This window comes from Pristiophorus japonicus, chromosome 7 (genome assembly GCF_044704955.1).
Source record: "Pristiophorus japonicus isolate sPriJap1 chromosome 7, sPriJap1.hap1, whole genome shotgun sequence".
Classification (NCBI taxonomy): Eukaryota; Metazoa; Chordata; class Chondrichthyes; family Pristiophoridae; genus Pristiophorus; species Pristiophorus japonicus.
The window spans coordinates 32,946,632-32,970,967 of record NC_091983.1 but is presented as its reverse complement, the minus strand read 5'-3'; the positions used below and the strand labels follow the sequence as shown (position 1 = coordinate 32,970,967).

General features: G+C 40.6%; 1 protein-coding gene across 1 annotated transcript in view; it reads right to left on the bottom strand.

Annotated features, from left to right (window-relative positions):
• LOC139267104 (chorion-specific transcription factor GCMa-like) overlaps positions 1 to 22,651 on the bottom strand; it is a 28,052-nt gene extending 5,401 nt beyond the window's left edge. The window contains exons 1-3 of the mRNA XM_070884906.1: positions 22,553 to 22,651; positions 20,393 to 20,645; positions 3,875 to 3,987 (exon numbers count right to left, since the gene is read on the bottom strand). Coding sequence (XP_070741007.1) covers positions 3,875 to 3,987; positions 20,393 to 20,645; positions 22,553 to 22,651 — 465 coding nt within the window. The remainder of the gene's footprint in view (positions 1 to 3,874; positions 3,988 to 20,392; positions 20,646 to 22,552) is intronic.
• Positions 22,652 to 24,336: the final 1,685 nt, after the last annotated feature.

Here is a 24,336-nt window from a genome sequence, read left to right as displayed (position 1 = left end):
TGATTCTCCTCGAGTCCAAAACTCTTATCTATCTCTGCCTTGAATATACTTGTTATACCCTTCACACTTCGCTCTGTACCGTGGCTAGCGTCAAGATTTATTTATAGACATAGACATAGAAAATAGGTGCAGGAGTAGGCCATTTGGTCCTTCGAGCTTGCACCACCATTCAATAAGATCATGGCTGATCATCACCTGTACCCCTTTCCAGCTTTCTCTCCATACCCCTTGATCCCTTCAGCTGTAAGGGCCATATACAACTCCCTCTTGAATATATCCAATGAACTGGCATCAACAACTCTCTGCGGTAGAGAATTCCACAGGTTAAGAACTCTGAGTGAAGAAGTTTCTCCTCATCTCAGTCCTAAATGGCTTACCCCTTATCCTTAGACTGTGTCCCCAGGTTCTGGACTTCCCTAACATCAGGAACATTCTTCCTGCATCTAACCTGTCCAGTCCCGTCAGAATTTTATATGTTTCTATGAGATCCCCTCTCATCCTTCTAAACTTCAGTAAATACAGGCCCAGTCGATCCAGTCTCTCCTCATGTCAGTCCTGCCATCCCGGGAATCAATCCGGTGAACCTTCGCTGCACTCCCTCAATACCAAGAACGTCCTTCCTCAGATTAGGAGACCAAAACTGAACACAATATTCCAGGTGAGGCCTCACCAAGGCCCTGTATAACTACAGTAAGACCTCCCTGCTCCTATATTCAAATCCCCTAGCTATGAAGGCCAACATGCCATTTGCCTTCTTCACCGCTTGCTGTACCTGCATACCAACTTTCAATGATTGATGTACCATGACACCCAAGGCTTGTTGCACCTCCCCTTTTCCTAATCTGCCACCATTCAGATGATAATCTGCCTTCTGGCTTTTGACTAGGTCCCATACAAGAGATTGGTGTGCAAAATTAAAGCACATGGTATTGGGGGTAATGTACTGACGTGGATAGAGATCTGGTTGGCAGACAGGAAGCAGGGAGTCGGGATAAACGGGTCTTTTCAGAATGACAGGCAGTGACTAGTGGGGTGCCGCAGGGCTCAGTGCTGGGACCCCAGCTCTTTACAATATATATTAATGATTTAAATGAAGCAATTGAGTGTAATATCTCCAAGTTTGCAGATGACACTAAACTGGGTGGCAGTGTGAGCTGTGAGGAGGACGCTAAGATGCTGCAGGGTGACTTGGACAGGTTAGGTGAGTGGGTAAATGCATGGCAGATGCAGTATAATGTGGATAAATGTGAGGTTATCCACTTTGGGGGCAAAAACACGAAGGCAGAATATTATTTGAATGGCGACAGATTAGGAAAAGGGGAAGTGCAACGAGACCTGGGTGTCATGGTCCATCAGTCATTGAAAGTTGGCATGCAGGTACAGCAGGCGGTGAAGAAGACAAATGGTATGTTGGCCTTCATAACTAGGGGATTTGAGTATAGGAGCAGGGAGATCTTACTGCAGTTGTACAGGACCTTGGTGAGGCCTCACCTGGAATATTGTATTCAGTTTTGGTCTCCTAATCTGAGGAAGGACGTTCTTGCTATTGTGGGAGTGCACCGAAGGTTCACCAGACTGATTCCCGGAATGGCGGAACTGACATATGAAGGGAGACTGGATCGACTGGTCCTGTATTCACTGGAGTTTAGAAGGATGAGAGGGGATCTCATAGAAACATATAAAATTCTGACGGGACTGGACAGGTTAGATTCAGGAAGCATGTTCCTGATGTTGGGGAAGTCCAGAACCAGGGAACACAGTCTAAGGATAAGGGGTAAGCCATTTAGGACTGAGATGAGGAGAAACTTCTCCACTCAAAGTTGTTAACCTGTGGCATTCCCTATCGCAGAGAGTTTTTGATGCCAGTTCATTGGATATATTCAAGAGGGAGTTAATTATGGCCCTTACGGCTAAAGGGATCAAGGGGTATGGAGAGAAAGCAGGAAAGGGGTATTGAGATGAATGATCAGCTGTGATTTTATTGAATGGTGGTGCAGGCTGGAAGGGCCAAATGGCCTACTCCTGCACCTATTTTCTATGTTTCTTCGTATTTTTGCCACCAAAGTGGATAACCTCATATTTATCCACATTATATTGCATCTGCCATGCATTTGCCCACTCACCTAACCTGTCCAAGTCACCCTGCAGCCTCTTAGCATCCTTCTCACAGCTCACACCGCCACCCAGCTTAGTGTCATCTGGAAACTTGGAGATATTACATTAATGATTTAGACAAAGGAATTGAGTGTATGTTGTAAAGAGCTGGGGTCCCAGCACTGAGCCCTGCGGCACCCCACTAGTCACTGCCTGCCATTCTGAAAATGATCCGTTTATCCCAACTCTCTGCTTCCTGTCTGCCAACCAGTTCTCTATCCACGTCAATACATTACCCCCAATACCATGCGCTTTAATTTTGCATGCCAATCTCTTGCGTGGGACCTTGTCAAAAGCCTTTTGAAAGTCCAAATACACCACATCCACTGGTTCTCCCTTATACATTCTACTAGTTACATCCCCAAAAAATTCTAGAAGATTTGTCAAGCATGATCTTCCTTTCATAAATCCATGCTGACTTGGACCGATCATGTCACTGATTTCCAAATGCGCTGCTATTTCATCTTTAATAATTAATTCCAACATTTTCCCCACTACTGATGTCAGGCCAACCGGTCTATAATGCCCCGTTTTCTCTCTCCCTCCTTTCTTAAAAAGTGGTGTTACATTAGTTACCCTCCAGTCCATAGGAACTGATCCAGAGTCGATAGACTGCTGGAAAATGATCACCAATTCATCCATTATTTCTAGGGCCACTTCCTTAAGTACTCTGGGATGCAGACTATCGGGCCTTGGGGATTTATCGGCCTTCAATCCCATCAATTTCCCTAACACAATTTCCTGCCTAATAAGGATTTCCCTCAGTTCCTCCTTCCCGCTAGACACTCGGTCCCCTAATATTTTCGGGAGGTTATTTGTGTCTTCCTTACTGAAGACAGAACCAAAATATTTGTTCAATTGGTCTGTCATTTCTATGTTCCCTATTATAAATTCATCTGATTCTGACTGCAAGGGACCTACATTTGTCTTCACTAATCTTTTGCTGTGTATAAAGTAATCAAAGTTGAAAATTATAACTAGGTTCTGGTTTGTAATTTGCTCAATGTCTGATGATTAACAACAATAATTAGCTGCTGATTTAAGAGAACTTGCTGGAATTACACAAATTGTTAGTGGATCTTTCTATTGTTTATTCTCAAACAAAGCTAACATAATCATGGGGTACTATTACATTTCGACCACAACGTGACAAAATATGCACTAATAGGGTATTTTAAATAGTTGAGCTTAAAAAATAAACTCATCTATTTTATGAATGGTAATAAATGTAGAAAATGCTTTTTTTTTTAAATCAAAAATAAATGTCATTTAAAAACCTATAGTAAATATACCTCATTTTTCTTGGTTTATTTTTTTTTAAATGTTAATACAAAGTCTTTTATTTTTCATATTTACTTTGCCCTTAAAAATGCTATTTTTACAATTGGTTTAATGATTGCAAATTGTACTTTTAGGAAACCTTTATTGAACTAAAACTGTTTTTTTTAAGAAAAGATCAACATAATCAGTAAATTGTACAACATTCATTTTAGCATTTTTAAACCATTTTGACTGAAGAAAATTATTAAAAACGTATTTAAATGAACAAAAGTTGTTGCAACTTTTTTGCCTGTAATTTCAAATGCCACTGAAATTATTCAAGACTAAAACTTCATCAAGTTAACAATCCAAAAAGTCCCTTCAGTAAATATGTGTATATTTGTCGTAGCTGATGATGTGCGCATGTCCACATGTGATGTAGAAAGGAAGAGAAACTAACCTGAAAAAATATGCATTTTCCTTCATGTCTCCAGAAGTTGGTGACAGGATAGCCACCATGACCTCGACAGGGCATGAGATTCAAGGGTGCGCCACAGTTTGGACAACATTTCTCTATAATGACAAAGGCAATTTTAAGGCACTTGGAGACTTTTTTTTGCTTTACTGATAACACATGGTTCATATTACCCTAAATATGAGGTCCCAGTCAGAAAGAAAAAAGAACCAGCTTTTATATAGCACCTTTCAATGAACTTGGGACGTCCCAAAGCGTTTTACAGCCAATGAAGTACTTTTTTGAAGTATAGTCACTGTTGTAATACAGGAAACGTGGCAACCAACTTGTGCACAGCGAGGTCCCACAAACAGCGATATAATGACCAGATAATCTGTTCCTAGGTTTTGATTGAGAGATAAATATTGGCCAATCTTCAAAATACGGCCATGGGATCTTTTACATCCACCTGAGAGCAGACATCTCATGGTTTAACATCTCATCAGAAAGAAAAAGCTTTATGTATTTCATCAACTCTATGAATGCTTAAGTAGGATTGCCACATAAAAGGGACAGGGGCTGTGGGATTGCAGCTCAAGTTCTGATGCTTGCTTTTCTTATGTAGCAAGTTCACAGAAAATCTTAAATAATGGCATCAGCGGTAGAAGTAACTGGGAATAAAAATTGGACTTCTGATCAGTTTATAATTTAGATATTGTCACATACCGTAGTCAAAAATCAAACTAGTCCAAAACCAGACTGGTGCTATCCATTGTTAAAGGAAAATAGCTTAAAAATTCCAAATCAGTCACTGTATTTACTCCTATTAACTGAATAAGTACAGCAGTTAAGGGATTGTTTATTTGCTGTAAAAATGGATTTTGTGATAATACCTCATTTTGAATATAAATGCTGTGACGGTACATTTTGTCATGTTAACACCTGTTGCACTGGCTACGTCTGTATAAATTGTCACATGACTTCTGTTATTTCAATAATTTACCTAGAAGGGGGAAAAAAAAGAAAAACTTACATTTATATAGCACCTTTCACAACTACCGGACATCTCAAAGTGCTTTACTGCCAATGAAATACTTTAGGAGTGTAGTCATCATTGTAATGTGGGAAACGCAGCAGCCAATTTGCACACAACAAACTCACAAAATAGCAATATGATAATGACCAGATCATCTGTTTTTGTTACGTTGATTGAGGGATAAATATTGGCCAGGACATCGGGCATAACGTCCCTGCTCGTTTTCAAAATAGTGCCATGGGATCTTTTATGTCCACCTGAGAGAGCAGACGGGGTTTAACGTCTCATCCAAAACACAGCACCTCCGACAATGCAGCATTCCCTCAGCACTGCACTGGAGCATCAGCCTAGAAGGCAAAGGCTGCCTGTTGGTGGAGCACATTAACATACTGATGGTATTGCACTGTGGAGTGACAGCATTTGGGTTCTCTGCTGCAATTTCCCACATAGTGAGTTCTCAATTTTGCCTGGACCACTTTGAAAAATGTCATTCAAGAGACACGTCTATTGATAAGGAACTGAAAATTGGAAATCACTCTCAGTAGAGAACAAGGAATAAGTCACCTATCCAAGCTGAAAGTGGGAGAAAGCACAAATTTAGGGATGGGAGAGTTTTTAAAAATTACAGAGAACTAAGTGCATCTGATGGAATCTTTCAAATCTCAAACCACTTGCACAGTTACTGATTAGAATATGTACAGCTTGGGGATTTATGGCATTGCCTAATGATTCCGTCTTATACACAACAATGAGCAAAAAGACCATATAAAACTGGTCTGAACTGAATTGATTGCCAGCGATTGAGATGTAACGTCAAGCATATTTCAGTCTGTTTTAGATTGCCTCCCAAAGGATAGAAGTGGTCTAATTGTCATGGGGCTGCAAGTAAGTCTTTTCATCAATTAGATTATACAACTTGGAAACTGCAAGTGTAGTTTCTTTGCTAATTGATATAAATGCCAATAATTCTGTGCTGGTTGCTCTTCCTTTTATTTATTCATATCAGTTTATGGGGGTGCTGGCAGATGCCAACTTTAGTCTTTGGATGAAGGGCACTATAGACTTATCTTTTCCAGTTATGCTGTGCCCATGCTATATTCAGTTGGATGGTGACTGTGGTGTATGTAGCACACAAATCACTGACTCCACACGGTCTGGTGTAAGTCTAACTGCTGTGACCTTCGTCCTTTATTGTTCAGCTCCAGAGTGCCTCCCAGGTGTGGTGGACAGCCTTATATAGTCCTTGTTACAGGTACTACCAGGGTTTCCCACCGCAGCACCCTCTGTGGTGTGGCATAGTACTTACATTACATTTAAGGTACTGGGACGATACACACATCATTACATAACATCACCCCCCCCCCCCACCCCACCCCCCACCTGGATGCAGGACAACAATACACACATCATTACATAACATCACACTTGTCCAACGGAAGGCAGGTGGGCATAGACAGTGCGTTAGTATGGTACATTTTATCTGGTACAATAACTGGTTATTGACTGGTAGCGGAACCTTGATTTCCTTGTTAGCCGTTATCATTAATTGTACTTCATCCATTAGTTTACACAAATACAGTGGCCATTCAGCATAAAAAAAAGTAATTCTTATTATAAATTCACTACCTCACATTAACATAGCTCATTTTAGACTCGCTCTGCCAAACAGAAGTCCTTTGTGGGGACCACCTCTTAGTAAGGCCCTTTTCAGACTCCGGGGTGCATTTCCTCTAAGGCGCCATCTTTGATGCAGGAGGATTCCACGAGGCTTCTCCTTGGGCGCTGCCATCTTTGATGCTCTGCAGCTCCGACACGATGCCGCCGCCATCTTCTTCTCCGTCGCTCTGAATGCCCTCCGCCGTCGCAGCCTCTGCTCCCCTCCTCTGCCACCTGACTTGCCGCCTCTCCTGCGGCCGTCGTGGCCTCTCCAGCGGCCGCACTTGCCGCGTCCCCCGCGGCCTCCCCTGCGGTGGCCGCAATCCGACGCTACCAGCTCCTCGGGGCCCGCCCAACGGCCTCTTCCTCTGCGGGGCCCTTCCGAACTGCCGGCCCCTGGATCCCTCAACCCCCACCCCTCCTTAGGCCCCTCTGTGCAGGGCTGCTTGCCTGTGGGGGCTGGGACTGCAGGGTCTCTGTGTGAGGTCCGGGGCTGGGGCTTGCCTGTGGGTGGATTGAGGCTGCAGCTCCAGCTCGGTCGGCGCTGCTCTCTGGGGACCCGGGGCACGGCAGCACCCCAGGGAGCAGCAGCCTGTGGAGTGATGAAGTCTTCCCAGCTCCCATGGACCTTCCCCATCCACCTCTGGCCGAGGAGTGTCGGCCCATCGCCTGCAACGACCCACAAAGGTAAAGCGTGCGTCTCGTCCCCTTGGGATACCTGCACCATTGCTCTGCCGAGAACAGGTATCAGTTCCCTGGTGTAGGTACGCAGCCTCGCTGTGACCGGGACCAGCTTGGGTCGTGCAGCTGGGTTAATCCATAGTTTATCAAAAGTTCTCTAACTCATCAACGATGGACCCGAGCCCGTGTCCACTTCCATACTCACTGGGACTCCGTTGATTTTTACTTCACTTATCACTGGGGGCGAATCGTCGGTACACATGTACAGCCCCAACACCTCATCTTCTTCTACCTGCTCCTCGCTGAACAGTGGATCATCCCCCATCTCCTCAGCCACACGGTGAGTCTGATTTCTTTTACACAAACGCTGAAGGTGGCCTTTAACATGGCAGGTATTGCACGTGTACTCCACAAACCTGCACCGGTGAGCCCCATGGCTTCCTCCACAGCGCCAGCATGGTGCTGCTTGATTGGCCCCCCTCGGCGGACTCTGAGTTCCAGGATCCCGAGGTCCGTGCTCTCTGCCCCGGGCAGAGCCACGTTCTGCAGTTTTGTCCATGGTGGGCGCTATCCTGTGGACCGTGCCTGCCGGGTTCGAGACTGTGTGGATCATTTGCTTGGTGCTGCAAGTCGAGGTCATATATGCCTGGCTGATGGTCATGGCCTTTGTCAGAGTGACTGTGGGTTCCATGGCCAGCAGCTTGTGAAGGAGGCCCTCGTGGTCAATCCCCATAATGAAAACGTCCCGCAAAGCCTCGTGCCCCAAAATCACACGGCGCCGCGAGTCTCCTGAGGTCCGCAGCATGTTTGGTGACATCCTGGCCCTCAGGTCTGCAGTGATGGTAAAATTTGTATCTGGCCGTGAGGATGCTCTCCTTCGGTTTCAACTGGTCACGAATGAGTTCAGTCAGCTCCTCGTATGACTTGTCCCTGGCGCTCCCAGGTGCCAGCAAATCCCTGACGAGACAGTAAACCTCATCTCCACAACTGGAGAGCAATATCGCCTTACGCTTCTCTCTCATTGCGTATGTGTCCTCCGTCATGTCATTTGCTGTGAAGTAGTACTCGAGCCTTTCCGTAAAGGCCTCCCAATCATTGCCCACGGTAAAATCCTTTAGCGAGCCCAGAGTAGCCATGGTTGCGTGGAGTTCGTCCGCTTTCTCGTCGCCAATGTGGTGTATGTAGCACACAAATCACTGACTCCACACGGTCTGGTGTAAGTCTAACTGCTGTGACCTTCGTCCTTTATTGTTCAGCTCCAGAGTGCCTCCCAGGTGTGGTGGTCAGCCTTATATAGTCCTTGTTACAGGCACTACCAGGGTTTCCCACCGCAGCGCCCTCTGTGGTGTGGCATAGTACTTACATTACCTTTAAGGTACTGGGACGATACACACATCATTACATAACAGTGACCATGCACTAGCACATTTTATGGTGAATTGTGCTGCTCATGGTATCATACTTACCATGCTAAGCTATTCACTTAGCAAGAACTCAGATCTGAACTGGACATTTGTCTAATGATCAACTTATTAACTATCCTGGGGGCAAACTGGCATTACGCCAACATAGAAACATAGAAAATAGGTGCAGGCCATTCGGCCCTTCGAGCCTGCACCACCATTCAATAAGATCATGGCTGATCATTCCCTCAGTACCCCTTTCCTGCTTTGTGTCCATACCCCTTGATCCCCTTAGCGATAAGGGCCATATCTTGAATATATCCAATGAACTGGCATCAACAAATCTCTGTGGCAGGGAATTCCACAGGTTAACAACTCTCTGAGTGAAGAAGTTTCTTCTCATCTCAGTCCTAAATGGCCTACCCCTTATCCTAAGACCGTGTCCCCTGGTTCTGTACTTACCCAACATCGGGAACATGCTACCCACATCTAACCTATCCTGTCCCATCAGAATCTTATATGTTTCTATGAGATCCCCACTCATCCTTCTAAACTCCAATGTATAAAGGCCCAGTTGATCCAGTCTCTCCTCATATGTCAGTCCTGCCTTCCCGGGAATCAGTCTGGTGAACCTTCGCTACACTCCCTCAATAGCAAGAACGTCCTTCCTCAGATTAGGAGATCAAAACTGAACACAATATACCAGGTGAGGCCTCACCAAGGCCCTGTTCAACTGCAGTAAGACCTTCCTGCTCCTATACTCAAATCCCCTAGCTATGAAGGCCAACATACCATTTGCCTTCTTCACCGCCTGCTGTACCTGTATGCCAACTTTCAATGACTGATGAACCATGACATCCAGGTCTCGTTGCACCTCCCCTTTTCCTAATCTGCCGCCATTCAGATAATATTCTGTCTTCGCGTTTTTGCCCCCAAAGTGGATAACCTCATATTTATCCACATTATACATGCATTTGCCCAGCGGGTGATGGTAGATTTGGAACCGGGTAAGTCCTCCCTGAATAAATGGGTTGGTGTCCCTTTGGGGAAACTCTTCATTCTATATCAGGCAAACAGAAAATCTCTCTGTGTAGTTTTTCTCATGAACTTGGCTTGAATACTCCTAAACATGGTAATGGGTTTAAAAAGCCCATTCAGATACTTGGTTGACACAAATATCCTTTACATTTTCGGTAATTCAGTGGCGTCCTTTCATTCTGCTTCCGGTTTATTGGCCTTTGTATTTATGTTAATTTATTCTTTCACAACTGGTTTTCGGTAGCTAGTGTCTCCTACAGGAAACTTTAAGAACAGGAAAATGCCATTTGACCTAACAAACCTGCCCATTTTTTAAATTACTAATCTCAACCCCCACATTTTCTCTTCCCTCTCTAAACAGGTTTAATGTCTATTCCGTCACTTCCTGTAGCATTTTGAAAGGTTAATGGAAAATTTTCTGATATGAACTACATCTTTTCAATTGGCTTTGGCTGTGCGCAACTTGTGGTTCATCACACGATTTTATAAACATGCAATTTTGGAAGATTGAGGCAGTGAGTGCTGCATTGTTACTGAATACAAAAATGTAGAGCCACTTCTGTTCAATTTTCAGGATTCTATATCATAATTCTGTCCTTAAAGTATCTTAAAAATATCATCTTGAGGACATCTTTTAAGAATGACTTTTAAAAATTCTGCTTAATATTAACATTTGTTTATTTTAATCTATTTTCCATAATTTTTGTTTAGGCTGGGAGTGCTAATGGTGTCAGGGCTACAGGTGTGGAAGGGTTGCTACCCGCAGTACTGTGAGGGAGCCAACTACTGATTTTAATTCAAGGCTACTCTCAGTAAATTGTTTGAGCTAATTCCGATTGATATAATCAGTATTCAGTGTAAATAAAAACATTTTTAATAATTATAAAATATATAGCGTAGATCAAGGATGAGAATGAAATGATGTGTTGAAAATTAAAGATTAATCCTGATGTGTGGAAAAATATCCCACAGCATTATTCCAATTAATATTTCCTCAAAAAAGCCAATGTCTGACCCTTACTGATGTACTGAAATATATTGTACTAGATTACATTTATTAATTGCATTTATTCATTTTTTGTCAGTAGTTTTCAAATGTGTCTATATGCTTGCCCCAAAACTTTTAATTCATTCTACAAATGTTTTGTCAATGAGATTTCTGTCTTTCTACTCTTGTGTGCCTTTAAGTTCCTAGATGTGTTTTATGTAGTTTGTATGTTTTCTGCCTGAGAAAGGTGAAGACTTTTAATCAGCCACTATTTTACCGTATGCCTGTTAACATCCCTAAAAGGTTGGATAGACTACAGGGATGCAGTTGGTTGATCTGTTCCCTTGCTGATTTTACTACTACAGTATCAGAGTAATGGCACAAGTTGAGCAGGTTTTATAAATGTTACAGGAAAATGTATTTAGCAAAATGTATTTAGCAAAATGTAGGCAAATAAATGCATTAAGCAGGCAAGTTATGACTACTTATGGTACTGAGTCATCATATGGATCTTCCTCCTATTTTGTTGAGGAACATAGGTGAAAGGCCAAGGACCATAATTAGGACAATACTAAGATTCAAAAGAGAGAAATTAAGCAAATTCAGAAGTAGAGTTTAGGTAATACCCTATGGTTTAAAAGCCTGAAGATGTGGGCGAAGGGGAAGACGAAGGAAGGTTAACAGGTCCACAGTTTACAGGTGCTCAGGAAGAATGAGTTTGAGTGGGAGAGAGTGCGCTGAGTGTTGATCTGAACACCGTGAGGCTGCAAGGAGAATGAAGAGCATATAGCATGGAGAATTTGGAACTTGGGTGGAATGAGGGAGGAGCAACGACCACAATTGTGAGGTTGGAAACTAGAGGTGCGAGAAGGATCATCTATCAGATGACGGGGTTAACTGTCAGATTCAAAGTGAGAGCAAAATACGATGCATCGCTGATTTTATCGGCACATTTTTAGTTTCGTGTCAAATGTCAAATATGGGAAAGGAAATTAAGGCAAACTTATTTTGTCTTCCGAATAATTTTTAGTCCGAGAATTCATTTAATGTATTATTATATCGGCCATGCTTCTACATATGCTCAACAATGAATAAGTTGCAAGCTCCATTTTCCTCTGATATTGCTAAAATAATCTGATGTTTTGGCCCATATCTTCACAAAATTACTTTGGCTCATTAAAACTCAATGCTTTAGGTTGACACGGCAACACAAATTATTTTTTTTTAAACTGTTCTTTTGACTCTCTAACATGGGCCTAAATTACTGAATACAGAGGAAGCTGGTTTATTTCCTCCTCTCACATTCTGATGGCTATTCTGAATCCCAGCAAACTTTGGACAATTTTACTTGTCGCTTTGAAAAGACAAGTTTTGTTTTTAAACAATGAATTAAAATGCAAACAAATTTCATTTATTTTATGAGATCTCATACCAGCAACATAAAACCCATAGAACATGTTGAAGTTTACCTGATGCCTCTATAACATATACTCTAATTTTATGAAAAATATAAACTGAGTGCACAAAGTGACCTCATTTGAAATGCAGTGATAGCAAAACAGTAACTATTCTTGTTTCCTGTAGTCAGATCGTTTTCCCATATTTATAATTACAAGTCTCCTGCTGTTGTGTTTCCAGGTTGTGGCTTTTTCAAAAAAATATTATCCATCCCTTACCTAATGAAAACAATACTGTTCAAATAATGCGACTTAACAATAGTTTTCTTCAGCTTTCGGATATATAGTTCACTGACAACTGTATGAAAATGCCCTGAAGAATGGTTTTTATTTTTTAATAAATAGATATGTGGAAACTAATTCTAATATTGAACTTTCTAACCATGACATTATTACTTTGCACTTAACTTTGCCATGTGCCAAAATATTCAAAGCCTTATTCACTCTTGGCACCGTCAGTGACTAAATGTTCAACTCCCATTGAGGCCTCCTTTTCAACGTACATGTACAACAATAAAACAAAACCTGCTGTTTTTAGAGAAATTATATGTAATTGTTACTTTTATAAATAAGAGTATATTAATAAATAGTGCACACACCCATTGGCATACCAGTTGAGTCACTTTGTAGGGCTGTTTTATGAGCCATTGTACAACAGTAAGAGTGCCTGAATGGTTTATCAACACGTCGTGGTTCTAACACCAATGTCTCTGAAACACCCTCTTTTCCATGTTATTATTTTGAACATACATATTTTTATTATTTTTACCATGTTCAGCATATAGATAAGAAAGTATATTTCAGATGGGGAACAGGCTCCAACAAATGAATTATATGGAAATAAAACCATAACGATAGTGACATTGGGTTGTTATCCGATTATAAAATGATATCCCCAATTGTCAACCCAACGTTCTGCCATTTCCCCAAACCCCGACACTGATCTTATTCTTTCTTTGGGACTTTCCACTATCCTTATATTTATTTGTAAAAAGCAAAACTGTTGAAAGTCAGAAGCCTTTCAAGTGGAATCTGAGTTTTGTCTTTATATATTATAACATTTAATGTTAGTCGTGCAACTAAAATTATAATAAAGCCCTGGGTTACAAGCCATGCGAAGCTGTTTCAGTGCCTTTTTTTTGGCAAGATGAACATAATTTACATTAGAAATACTATAATTTAGCTAATCAAAATCAAAATTTGTTTTCCTAGATTATGAAATACAAGTCCATTGCTGTAACCTCTGATTTGCATTAAAACAAACCAGCTTTTACTAACCTGCCTGTCATAAAATGCTCAAACAATAAATTGACAATTTCACCGGATGCAAAGTTAGATCAAAGAGAAACAAATTCACTGAACCTCAGTATTGTACAAAAACTCTTAAAATAAATCAAACTTTATGGTCAAGAAATGCCTATGATTAAATATACTGTTATTACAGAATTCCTGTGGTTGATAAGTTATCACGTGTTAATTCAACACTACTGCTGAGGCATTTCAGGCATTGAATGTAATGCCAAATTCATAAGCTTGTAACCCTTGTAAAGAAGTTGCTCCTTGTTAATGGCTATTCAGTAATATTGAATAAAATGACTCAGTGTAATGTTTCACCTGACATGTGCAAGGATCGCCCTCAATCAAAGCTGCCATTATAGTGGTGTTCAGAACTGACTGATTTCTTCAATGACGCATGTTGGTTTGTTATCTATTACATACACTTTCCTACTCCATTTGCAATGTTTTTTTTTATATTTCTATATTGCCTTTTTTGTTTTGGTTCTGTTCATTGACATCAAACTACCTTTTCCTTTGTGTTCAGGTTTTTATTCAGAATATTTATAGGTAATGTTATTAACTACTGCAAGCAGATGAAAAGAGAAGGGAGCTGCATAGTCAACAATTCTTTCTGGCTGCAGAAAACCGAGATGATCCATCCACACTTAAACATTACCCTATTCACTGGGTGTATCGCTAACATATGAACTACCTCATCATGACTGACGAACAAAACCATCCTTCAAACGAGGCATTAATCTGAGGTCCCATCCTACTGTTCACGAGGTAGGAAGTTCTTCCAATGTTCTGGCCAGCATACCTTCCTTAACAAATACCACCACTGGTTGTGTCAGCTTGGCTCAGTTGATTATGATGGGTTTGGGCTTTTAGCTCCACTCTAGGACTTAAGCACATAATCAAGGCTGACACTGCAATGCAACACTGAGGTGTGCTCATTGTTAATGGTGCCACTTTTTGGATGTCATTAAACAAAGACTATGCCTATTCTAGTGGTGACAGATGGAGAGCAAAGATCCTGTGTCACTATTTGAAGAACAGAAGTTTCTCCTTCAATGCTAGCTAACATTTCCTTTCAATTGACACCATCAAAAAGAAATTAACTGGTCATTCAATTTGTGAGATTTTGTTGTGCATAAAATGGCTGCCACGTTTGCTTACAAAAGTCACTGTGGTTCAGTTAATGTATGTAATTTTTCTGGAATTTTGCCCAAACATTTACCACACTCCAAAAGTAATTCACTATGTGAGATATTTTGGCAACATGATAAGGCATTACATAAATGCGAGTATTCTTTTATTTTCAGTGTTTGCGAATTCAGCAGCCATCCATGTCTCCCCTGACCAATCTCTGCCACCTGTAATGTGAAGACCTGCAGCCATGCTCCACAATAAGGGGAAAATGACAGCTGCTTTATTTAGCCATCTTGCAATCGCCATCAATGTCACTGAACAGCAGCAGTAGTGGTAGGGAAAGGTGCTTGTGTTCATTTTTGGCTGCAAGAAGCAGTCAATTGCACCCACACGGCCATTTGGGGCCAACACAGAAAACGCACTGAGTAATGCAATAACATTTAACCGCTGGCAGCAGGTAAAGACGGATAAGTAAATTGCTATAAAATCAAATTCAGGATTTCCTTAAAATTTGGTGGCACTCTCCTATCACAGACCTTAGAAGCATGACTTAAGTATCCGTGGTGATGCTTCTATTAATCCACAAAGTTTTGCAGGCTCCCTTCATAAATTGGAGAAGAAAATGACCTTCTGACAAGTTAAGGTGAAATATTGCTATGACAGGTGTATACATGTCTGGAGCTTGGTTTCAAACTTAAATGTCCTATAAATTTGGAATATTTATATTATATAAGGCCTGTTGATGGAAGTCTTCCTAAAGATTATCTTCTTATGAAGGGGAACATCCTTCTCCAAGAACTATAACTATTCACTAGCCAAGCCTTTGTTGATGGAGGGAAAGAGATTGGCTCAGTTTACAATCAACAGTACGAAGAATTTTGATTTTCTTTGTCAGTCAGGGATCTCGCTGCCATCTCCATCTCTAATTTCATCCTGGACTCCAAGCAAATAGATTAAATTCAGAAAATAATCAACTGCTCCAAGAGACTGATAGACAGTTGAGAGACTGGACATTTTATTCTCTCTAAATGTCAAAAGTCTATGGACAATTCTTACTGAGATGACATTCTGGTGAACCCCATTACTGGAAAAGGAGATTCATGAGCTCTAACATGTTTACAACTGTTGGCTCTGGCCATAATGTTGCTAAGTGGTTCTATAACTGATCTGGAAAGAGTCAGTGCAGAAGATGAAAAAACTCCACATTTGTTCATGGAATGAATTACTGTGCTATGCATCATCCATAATTGTTGCAGACCCGGTCTTGAAAGTACAGAAGGACCAGATAGACAGCCTTCAATTGTAGTACCCTTATGTGCCAATGAGGCATTGCAAGTTCAGAGGCATTGCAAGTTCAAAGGCCTGTGGGCTATGTTACCCTGCAGGTGGATGCACAATTATATTTGGGAAGCAGCCTTCAAGATTAAAATGTCTAGGATAATTTTTTTTCCTTTGATGTCCAAGAAGTGTGACATCAATAAGCACTTGAAGCACTAGCGAGAGTGTGCACCCCCTCCCCTTCCCACAGCACCTTCCCACGCAAGTGCAGGAGATGCAACACTTGCCCTTTTACCTCCTCCCTTCCCAATGTCCAAGGCCCCAAACATTCCTTCCAGGTGAAACAGCAATTTACTTGTATTCTCAATTTAGTATACTGTATTCACTGCTCACGGTGTGGTCTCCTCTACATTGGAGAGACCAAACGCAGATTGGGTAACTGCTTTGCAGAACACCTTTGTTCAGTCTGTAAGCGTGACTCTGAGCTTCTGGTTGCCTATCACTTTAATTATCTGCTCCACTTCCACTCTGACCTCTCCATCCTCGGCCTCCTACACTGTTCCAATTTAGCTCAACGCAAGCTCGAGAATTGCACCTCATCTTTCGTTTAGGCACTTTACAGCCTTCTGGACTCAACATAGAGTTCAACAATTTCAGACCATAACCTCTGCCCATATTTTTTTTCCCTTTCCTCTTTTTTTTTTACAAACCCCGCTTTTTTTCTTTTTCCCATGGCCGCCATTCACACCCCATCTAGACTCATCTTTTGTTTCTTAACTTGTGCCATTGCCATCTCATTTTTGACCAACATCCCTTTTGTCTCTTAAATCTCTTCTGCTTTTCACTGCCCCTGCAATTCCTTAAGAATCTGTTCCATCTCGAACATTTCTAGTTCTGATGAAGGGTCATCGACCTGAAACGTTAACTCTGTTTCTCCACAGGTGCGGCCTGACCTGGTAAGATTTCCAGCATTTTCTGTTTTCATTTCAGATTCCAGCATCCGCCGTATTTTGCTTTTGTATCAAGAGTGTGTAATTGAGCTGGATTGGTATTACTGTTGTATCATAGGACAGTAGTTGAGCTTTCGTGGAATGCAAATGATACCTAACCAATAGCAATGATATTAAACTAACTAAAAATAACTAATATTCTTATTGTGAAGTTATTTCTTCTTTCCTGGTGTGGTCTTTAGAAAATGCAGTTTGAGATACCTCCATCCGTGATCGCCAGAACTTGATAGCTCACTTTCTGGGGTCAGGGAGCAATTTCCCAGAGTAATTTCCCCCCCTTAAATTAGCCTAGGGTTTCTTTCCTCCACTTTTTATTTATCTTTTGTGGGGGAAGGGGATAGATGAGGGTCCTGTTATACATCTGTTAAAGTATTGAACAACTGGTCGTAGAATCGTAGAAGAATACAGCACAGAAGCAGGACATTCGGCCTATCGAGTCTGCGCTGGCTCTTTCAGAGAGCAATCCTGAAACTCCGCTCTTTACCCATATCCTTGCAATTTTTTCTCCAAATATTTATCCAATTCCCTTTTTGAATGCTACTATATTGAATCTGTTTCTACCACTTTATCAGGCAATGTATTCCAAATCCTAACCACTCGTTGCTTTAAAAAGTTTTTCCTCATGTCGCTTCTGGTTCTTTTGCCAATCACCTTAAATCTGTGCCCTCTGGTTATCCAACCTTCAGTCATTGGATACAGTTTCTTTTTATTTACTCTATCTAAACCATTCATGACTTTAAACATCTCTATCAAATCTCCTCTTGACCTTCAAGGAGAACAACCCCAGCTTCTCCAGTCTATCCACGTAACTATAATCCCTCATCTCTAGAACCATTCTTGTAGATCTCTTCTGTACCCACTCCAAACATTTCCTACATTCCAGAAAATGTAGCTGCCATACTTCATATTTCCTATAACATGGATAAATAGAACTAATTTTCCAGACCTGAGTGTAAGTATAGGTAATGTATCCATTTATTACAATAAATAAATGTGGAGAGAAAGTCTATTAATCTGGCTATCAGCAAAACACTCAAATGACCTTGGACTCCTCAGCAAATCTATTCTTTTACATACCCAATACCAGAATATAACCCAATTTAAAACCTAATCGAAAATCTTTAAAAAAAATTGCTAGACATTCTTGGATTGAAACAAATACGTATTTTTATTCCACTGGTGAAGTAGACAATTGTGGAATTAAAATGTCATCAAATATATACTTTGCCATGCAAAGTCCTCTATTTAAATATATATACGTATTTGAATGACATATAATGTGGTGAATCGTGGTTGTCTACTTACTATATTACAGTTTGGATCATACTTTTCACTGAAATCCAGAGCCTTAGAAGGTTACAGCACATAAGGAGGCCATTGGGCCCATTGTGTTTGTGCCGGCTTTTTACTAGAGCAATCCAAAACTAACTCTACTGCCCTGCTCTCGCCCCATTGTTCTGTGTCTTCCTCTGCTTCAAATATTTATTCAATATTCCCTTAAAATATGCACTAATCTCTGCATTAAACACTTTTATAGCAAAATATTTTGTGCTCTAACAACTCTCTGCAGAAATAAATTTCTCCTAACTCTTCACCTCACCATCAATGACTCTCCAAACAAAATAGATTTTCCGTAGTCAATCCAACAAAACCTGTCAAAATTTGTTTAACTCTATTAAACCTCCTTTTAGCTTTCTCTGCTTCAAAGGAAATAATCTCAAGTCTCTCCTCATAACTGTGGAAGAATTGTCTTGTGCTCCCACGAGATGTTTTGAAATTTGTGAAAATGTTTGTTTTGAGCATGGTACTAACTTGTATTCAGTTCAAACAAAAGTGCAAACGTTCTGTATTCACAAATGAATAAAATAGCAGTTTCCCATCCCTGGTATCATCTTGATGAATCTATGTCTTATGCTCACTATAGTTTTAATGCTCTTTTTCCATAACGGAAACCACAAAACTACACACAATATTGTATAACTAAAGCCTTACCAATGCTTTGTACAAATTTATCTTTACTCTAGGTATTCCATGCTAATATTTACAAAACTTAAATTGCTTTTGGCTTTTTATAATCGCTTTACCTATCTGCACTTGCAAACCAAAACATTTTTTCAGTCCATCATTATATAGTTTGCTTAATGTCATAACATATTTTGTACAATTAACAAATGCTCAAATGATCTTGGGATCCAGATAGTGGTTCCTGCACCTAGTATGCTTGAAACAGGATGGACAGGACCAGCCCTTCCTTCCCCACCACACCCAATTTCTCACATGCTCAATGCATTTACTCTGATCCATTCCATTGAAACACAGGGATGGACTGGGTGAGAAAGGGAATTGGGACAGATGCATGAGGATCAGAAAGGGGGATGAGTTTCCAGACATGCAGCATTAGGAGAGGAAATAAGTTTGTTTTTCAAGTGCTTGAATCCCAGAGTTGAAATTCAGCTTCTGTTCACAGTGCAGCCCTCAAAACAGAATCCAGATGGTCATGCTTTATAGGGTTGCAGTTCCATCAATGAAGCCATGAGAGGAAACTGCTATTGAACTCTCAAAACTATTATTATTTAGGACAGCTATGGTAATCAGGCATGTAACATTTATTGAGGGCTTGGCAAGAAAAAAAACGTGATAAACTTTGTTGATTTGAGTACTTCAGCTGGCTTTCACCAACATTAATTTAATACAAATGTACCTAAATAATTTCAGATATTTCCCCATGTTACAATACGTCAGCTATTGAACTAATGAATACAAACTTATTTACATAGAACTGCATTAGAATATATAGCACAGAAACAGGCCGTTCGGCCCAACCAATTCCATGCCGGTGTTTATGCTGAAATTGAGCCTCCTCCCATCTTTCCTCATCTAACTTTATCAGCATAACCCTCTATTCCTTTCTCCCTCATGTGCTTGTCTAGCCTTGCCTTAAATGCATCCATAATATTCACTTCAACCACAACCTGTAATAGAAAATGATTTACCCAAAGAGTGGTGAGACCAAATAATTTTCTTCTGAATTCCCGATTGAATTGTCGGTGACTATTTTATCATGTTGGCCTCTAGTTAAGCTCTTTCCCACAAGTGGAAAAACTCTCTCTGTATCTATTCTATCAAAACCTTTTATAATTTTAAAGACCTCTATTAGGTCACCCCTCAGCTTTCTCTTTTCAAGAAAAAAAGAGACCCAGCCTGTTCATCCTTTCCTGATAGATGTACTTTTGCATTTCTGATATCATTTGATCTATTTTTGTCTTCCTGTAAGTTTCTCAGTGTAAATGTGAATTGTATACTTATGAAATATCAAGTGTTTGGAACATTCTTCTATATTCAATTTACCTAGTGACCCAAATAGACCAGTGAAAAAGTTTGGACTTTCACTTTGAATATTAGAGTGTTTTGTGGATACCAAGAATAATATTATAATTTAGTTTTATAAGTTTCCCTTTGTTTTGTTCAAAGTTAATTTTTAAAAAAACAATTTCAAATAAATGAAGTAACGACAGAATCGATGACGATTTTATAAGATTTGACTTACTTTGTTGTTTCTGTCGTGCCTTGTCACATATGGCAGGTCTCTGATAGATCTTTTTACCATCAGGTAGGGAGCAATCATTGGTGCAAACTACTACTCCGAGACAGGATTTCTTCAGAATGTGGCAGTTGTGGTTGTTGGTATTCCTCATGGCCCACCCGCTCTGATGTCGTTGCGCATTTTTATCATCCGCAGTATAAATAAATTTTACGTAGGAATCCGTCCATTCCTGGAAATTATCCAATTGATGCACATCCTTCGAAGAGAAATTAAACAATAAATAAAATGTAGTTGCTTTCTATTGTATGTGTGCTTTCAATCACAATCTACAGTGAAAATTAAATTGTCAGAAATACCTGTAGTGTAGAGAGTTATTCATAAGTGTCTTTAATTTTGATAAAATCATCCAGGTAGATTTTTTTATTAGTTGACTTCAATTCAGAGCTTAGCTTTAATGAGCATTATTAACTAATATATCTGTATTAACTAACATGTTCTTGAAAGGTACATTAATAAAGAATGTTATTGATCAAAGGGCAATTAAAGAGATGTTTAATATTATTAACCTAAAACAATTTGATTAGAATAAAAGTTAAAAAAATGTACTGTATATTATAATATATAGACAATATAATATTTTCAGGGATTAGTTATATTTTAATAACAGGAAATTTCTTGTCCAATTTTATCTGCATGTGTCATTTGAAAAAGAAATGCTGTAATTTATACCACTTCCTTTGTTAAAGTTAATCAGTTATTTCTGTATTTTTTAACATCTTTTTGTGTTTAATTTTTCAACTGTTCTTATTAAAGAATAATGTTAAGCTAACAACGAGAAATGTTTTTGAAAAGTACTGTGCCTGACACAGAAGCAGCTGAATTAATATCTAAAATGCCAAAAGATGCTAAAGCGTTCTAGGTTAATAAAGAAGGAACTGGCACTTATATTGTGCCTGTCATGTACATCCAAAGTGCTTCACAGCCAATGAATTGCTCTTGCCTGAAGTGTTACATAGGCGCATTTGGTAGTCACCTGCCAGGATATGAACATCCCTGCTCTTCTTCAAATACAGCTGTGGAAACTTTTATATCCACTCTTTCTATCTTACCCTAAAGATAACGCTCCCATCGATGCAGCACCCCTGCAGCATTGTATTAAGGGGCCCAGATGATATGTTCAAGCCCAGAATGGGTGCACCACTTTCTGACTCAAAGGCCAGAGTCCGACCAACTGAGTCAAACAGACTATAACATTAAACTCAGCTCTCCGACAGCGGCCAGATTCAGAAACTTTCCCTCGTACGGTTCCCCTAATGATGTTATCACCTCGTGTGAAATGCTAATTGAGGAATGGACAAACACAAACAGATCACTTTACGCGACTTCATGTAACTGCTTAATTTGCGGTTGGGGAGACTTTTGGTGGATCATTCGGCATCACGACTGTATTGTAAAATGTGACTACTTTAGGGCATCACTTGCCCATTTAGGTTGCAAGCGAGTCAGTGACCAAAACGTACAGGTTGTGCATTTGCCACTTGCTGTAATGGTGATTTTCTGATGCCGCCGCTTTGTAAGGCTTAAAACACGGCCAGAAAATAATCTAAATATTCCTCGAGGAAATGTTTCTAATTTTTACAAAGAAAACTACTAGGCGATCGGGGAAAAACACAGAATCCATAACTAAATCCATAAGTAAATGTAAAGACGGGGTGTGAGAACGCGCCTTGTAACATGCAAAATATTTTGGCCTATTAGGCAACAGTTAACTGAGAGTAACACCCTAAGTTATATACACACCTTTCTGGTAAATTCTGCACTTTCCCCTCACATAATATCGAGCAATACGACCCTTTGAAATTTGGAACTGTTACTTTAACACACTTTTTAAATGCGCAAGACTCTGGAAAGGTTCGATGTATTGCAAGAGAATTAATAAAGGGATCGGGGCACCAATCCGCATTGAATTTGTGTTGAAGGTTTTATCTTTGGAATTAAAATAAATTTCCGTTGGTATGTTACACGCACTCCAATTTAACCGCGTATATTTTCTATATGCTGGCAGGTAGAAAACAAGTTACAGGTTCCACCTTAATAACTTGGTTGCCAGATGTTGCTCGCAGGAGCTGATGTTGTGTGAGCGCCCTGTGAAGATGCACTCACCTGGGGCAGTTTGGGGTCGTTAATGTCCCAAGATATTGGTGATTCGTGTGAAGAAATGTAGTCGGAGTTTGGGAAACAATGCTCTCCGCTTTTCAACATCCTCTTGAGCTGTTTTTGCTTGTGCAAGCACGAACTAAAGACTCCCACGTCTCCCCCAAGAGCCTCTTTTAGAACTCCAGAACCGGTTTCGGTGAGACTTGAATTCTTCTCTGAAAAGCAGTTACAAGATAAGTATCAATTCTGCATTGCTGACAAAACTCGTTCTGTGGAATAGCTTGTGTTATAGATAACAGGTCACACCTTGAGCAAATTATTTACATGCAAAGGAAACCAAAAATTAAACCACTTTAAAAAAAAGTAATATCTTCCTAACAGATATATTTACATAATTGTTATCTGGTCAGTAAGATCCACCTGAACTGAAAAAAGTTCAGACCGACTTTTAAAAAAGCAGTAGCTGCTTTTACTCGCGAAGCTGTGATCCTGTGTATCCAGATCAAGGACTGTGTAGAGCTAAAGTTGGTACAGTACTGAGTACAGGTACAACCACACCATTGCCAACCAGACCTGTCAAAAGTCAAGCTAACCATGAGCTTTATGGAAGTTACTGAAAACTCGCGACGCGTTCAGCCAGGGCAGTCTCTGCCTGGTTGCCAATAACGTTATCTCAGCTCAGAGATACTTCATTAGGATACGGTCAGAATCTTCGAACATGACCAAAAAGAAACAAGACAATTATCCGAAGAAAGGCAAGTGAGAAATTCCGCTTTGGGGCGCGCAAATCAGTCACAGTTTACTTGAGCGCCGTTGACCTGGGCGCATACTTTTAAATCCCCTTCACCTGGGCACACAACTGAAGAAACTTTCAGAGGTGAGGGCAACGCTTCTCTGGGAATGATCCCAGACAGGTACACCTGAGCTCACACTATTACCAGTGCAAGTGTCTGAGCAATAGGATAAAACCAACAACTCCCAACCAACATAGGTGAAAGCAACCCATGCATGTACAAACCATTCACATTGAGACTCAAGCAGGAAAGGTGTTTATTTCAGAATACAGTATCCGCAGTATTTTGCTTTTGTGAGGTGTTTACCTGGCTGCAGGCTGGAAGCGTGCGCCCGGCGGTGTGCTGCTGAAGAGCGGTTTGCGCCAGGGAGCCGCAGCAAAGGTCCGAGCCGATGCTCCTGCGCTCCTATGAGTCACACAATCCAGGAAAGGAACCGCGCTCTTCACCGGAACATCAGCTCTGTGACATTTCATGCAAATAAGTGCTGCTGCCTGTCCAATGAGCAACTAACAAGGGCCCGAGTTGGCGCAAGAGAAACGCTTCCAATCATTTAGTCCACAATAAGACATATTTCTCAAGATGTGGTATAGAACACAATCTGACAATTTTTCAGGTAAAAGTCAGAAAGCAGTATTGGTGTCTGTCAGATTTTTTTTTGATCAGCCAGATGGCAATGCACAGACATTCATTCTCATTCTTAATCGTCCCCAAAGCAAACTGCTGAGAAATCCATTTGCTTTTGCCTAATGTAAGCTAAACCTCTCTTGGTGGATTTAGTCCACCTAACCCCCATTGTGCCCAGCAAATAGCTGGATCTTAACCAACTAAAGCGGCGCCACTTACCAGCGCAGAGCACTTCCTGGTGATTGCCCAGATAGGACAACTATTGCACATTTCGGGCCTTGCCTCAGGTATTCTGTCAGGTACAGTGGTGCTCGTCATTCCCGTAAATGGTCTGAGCATCTTAGGTTTATGGATGTGCCCATGTTGCCCAAT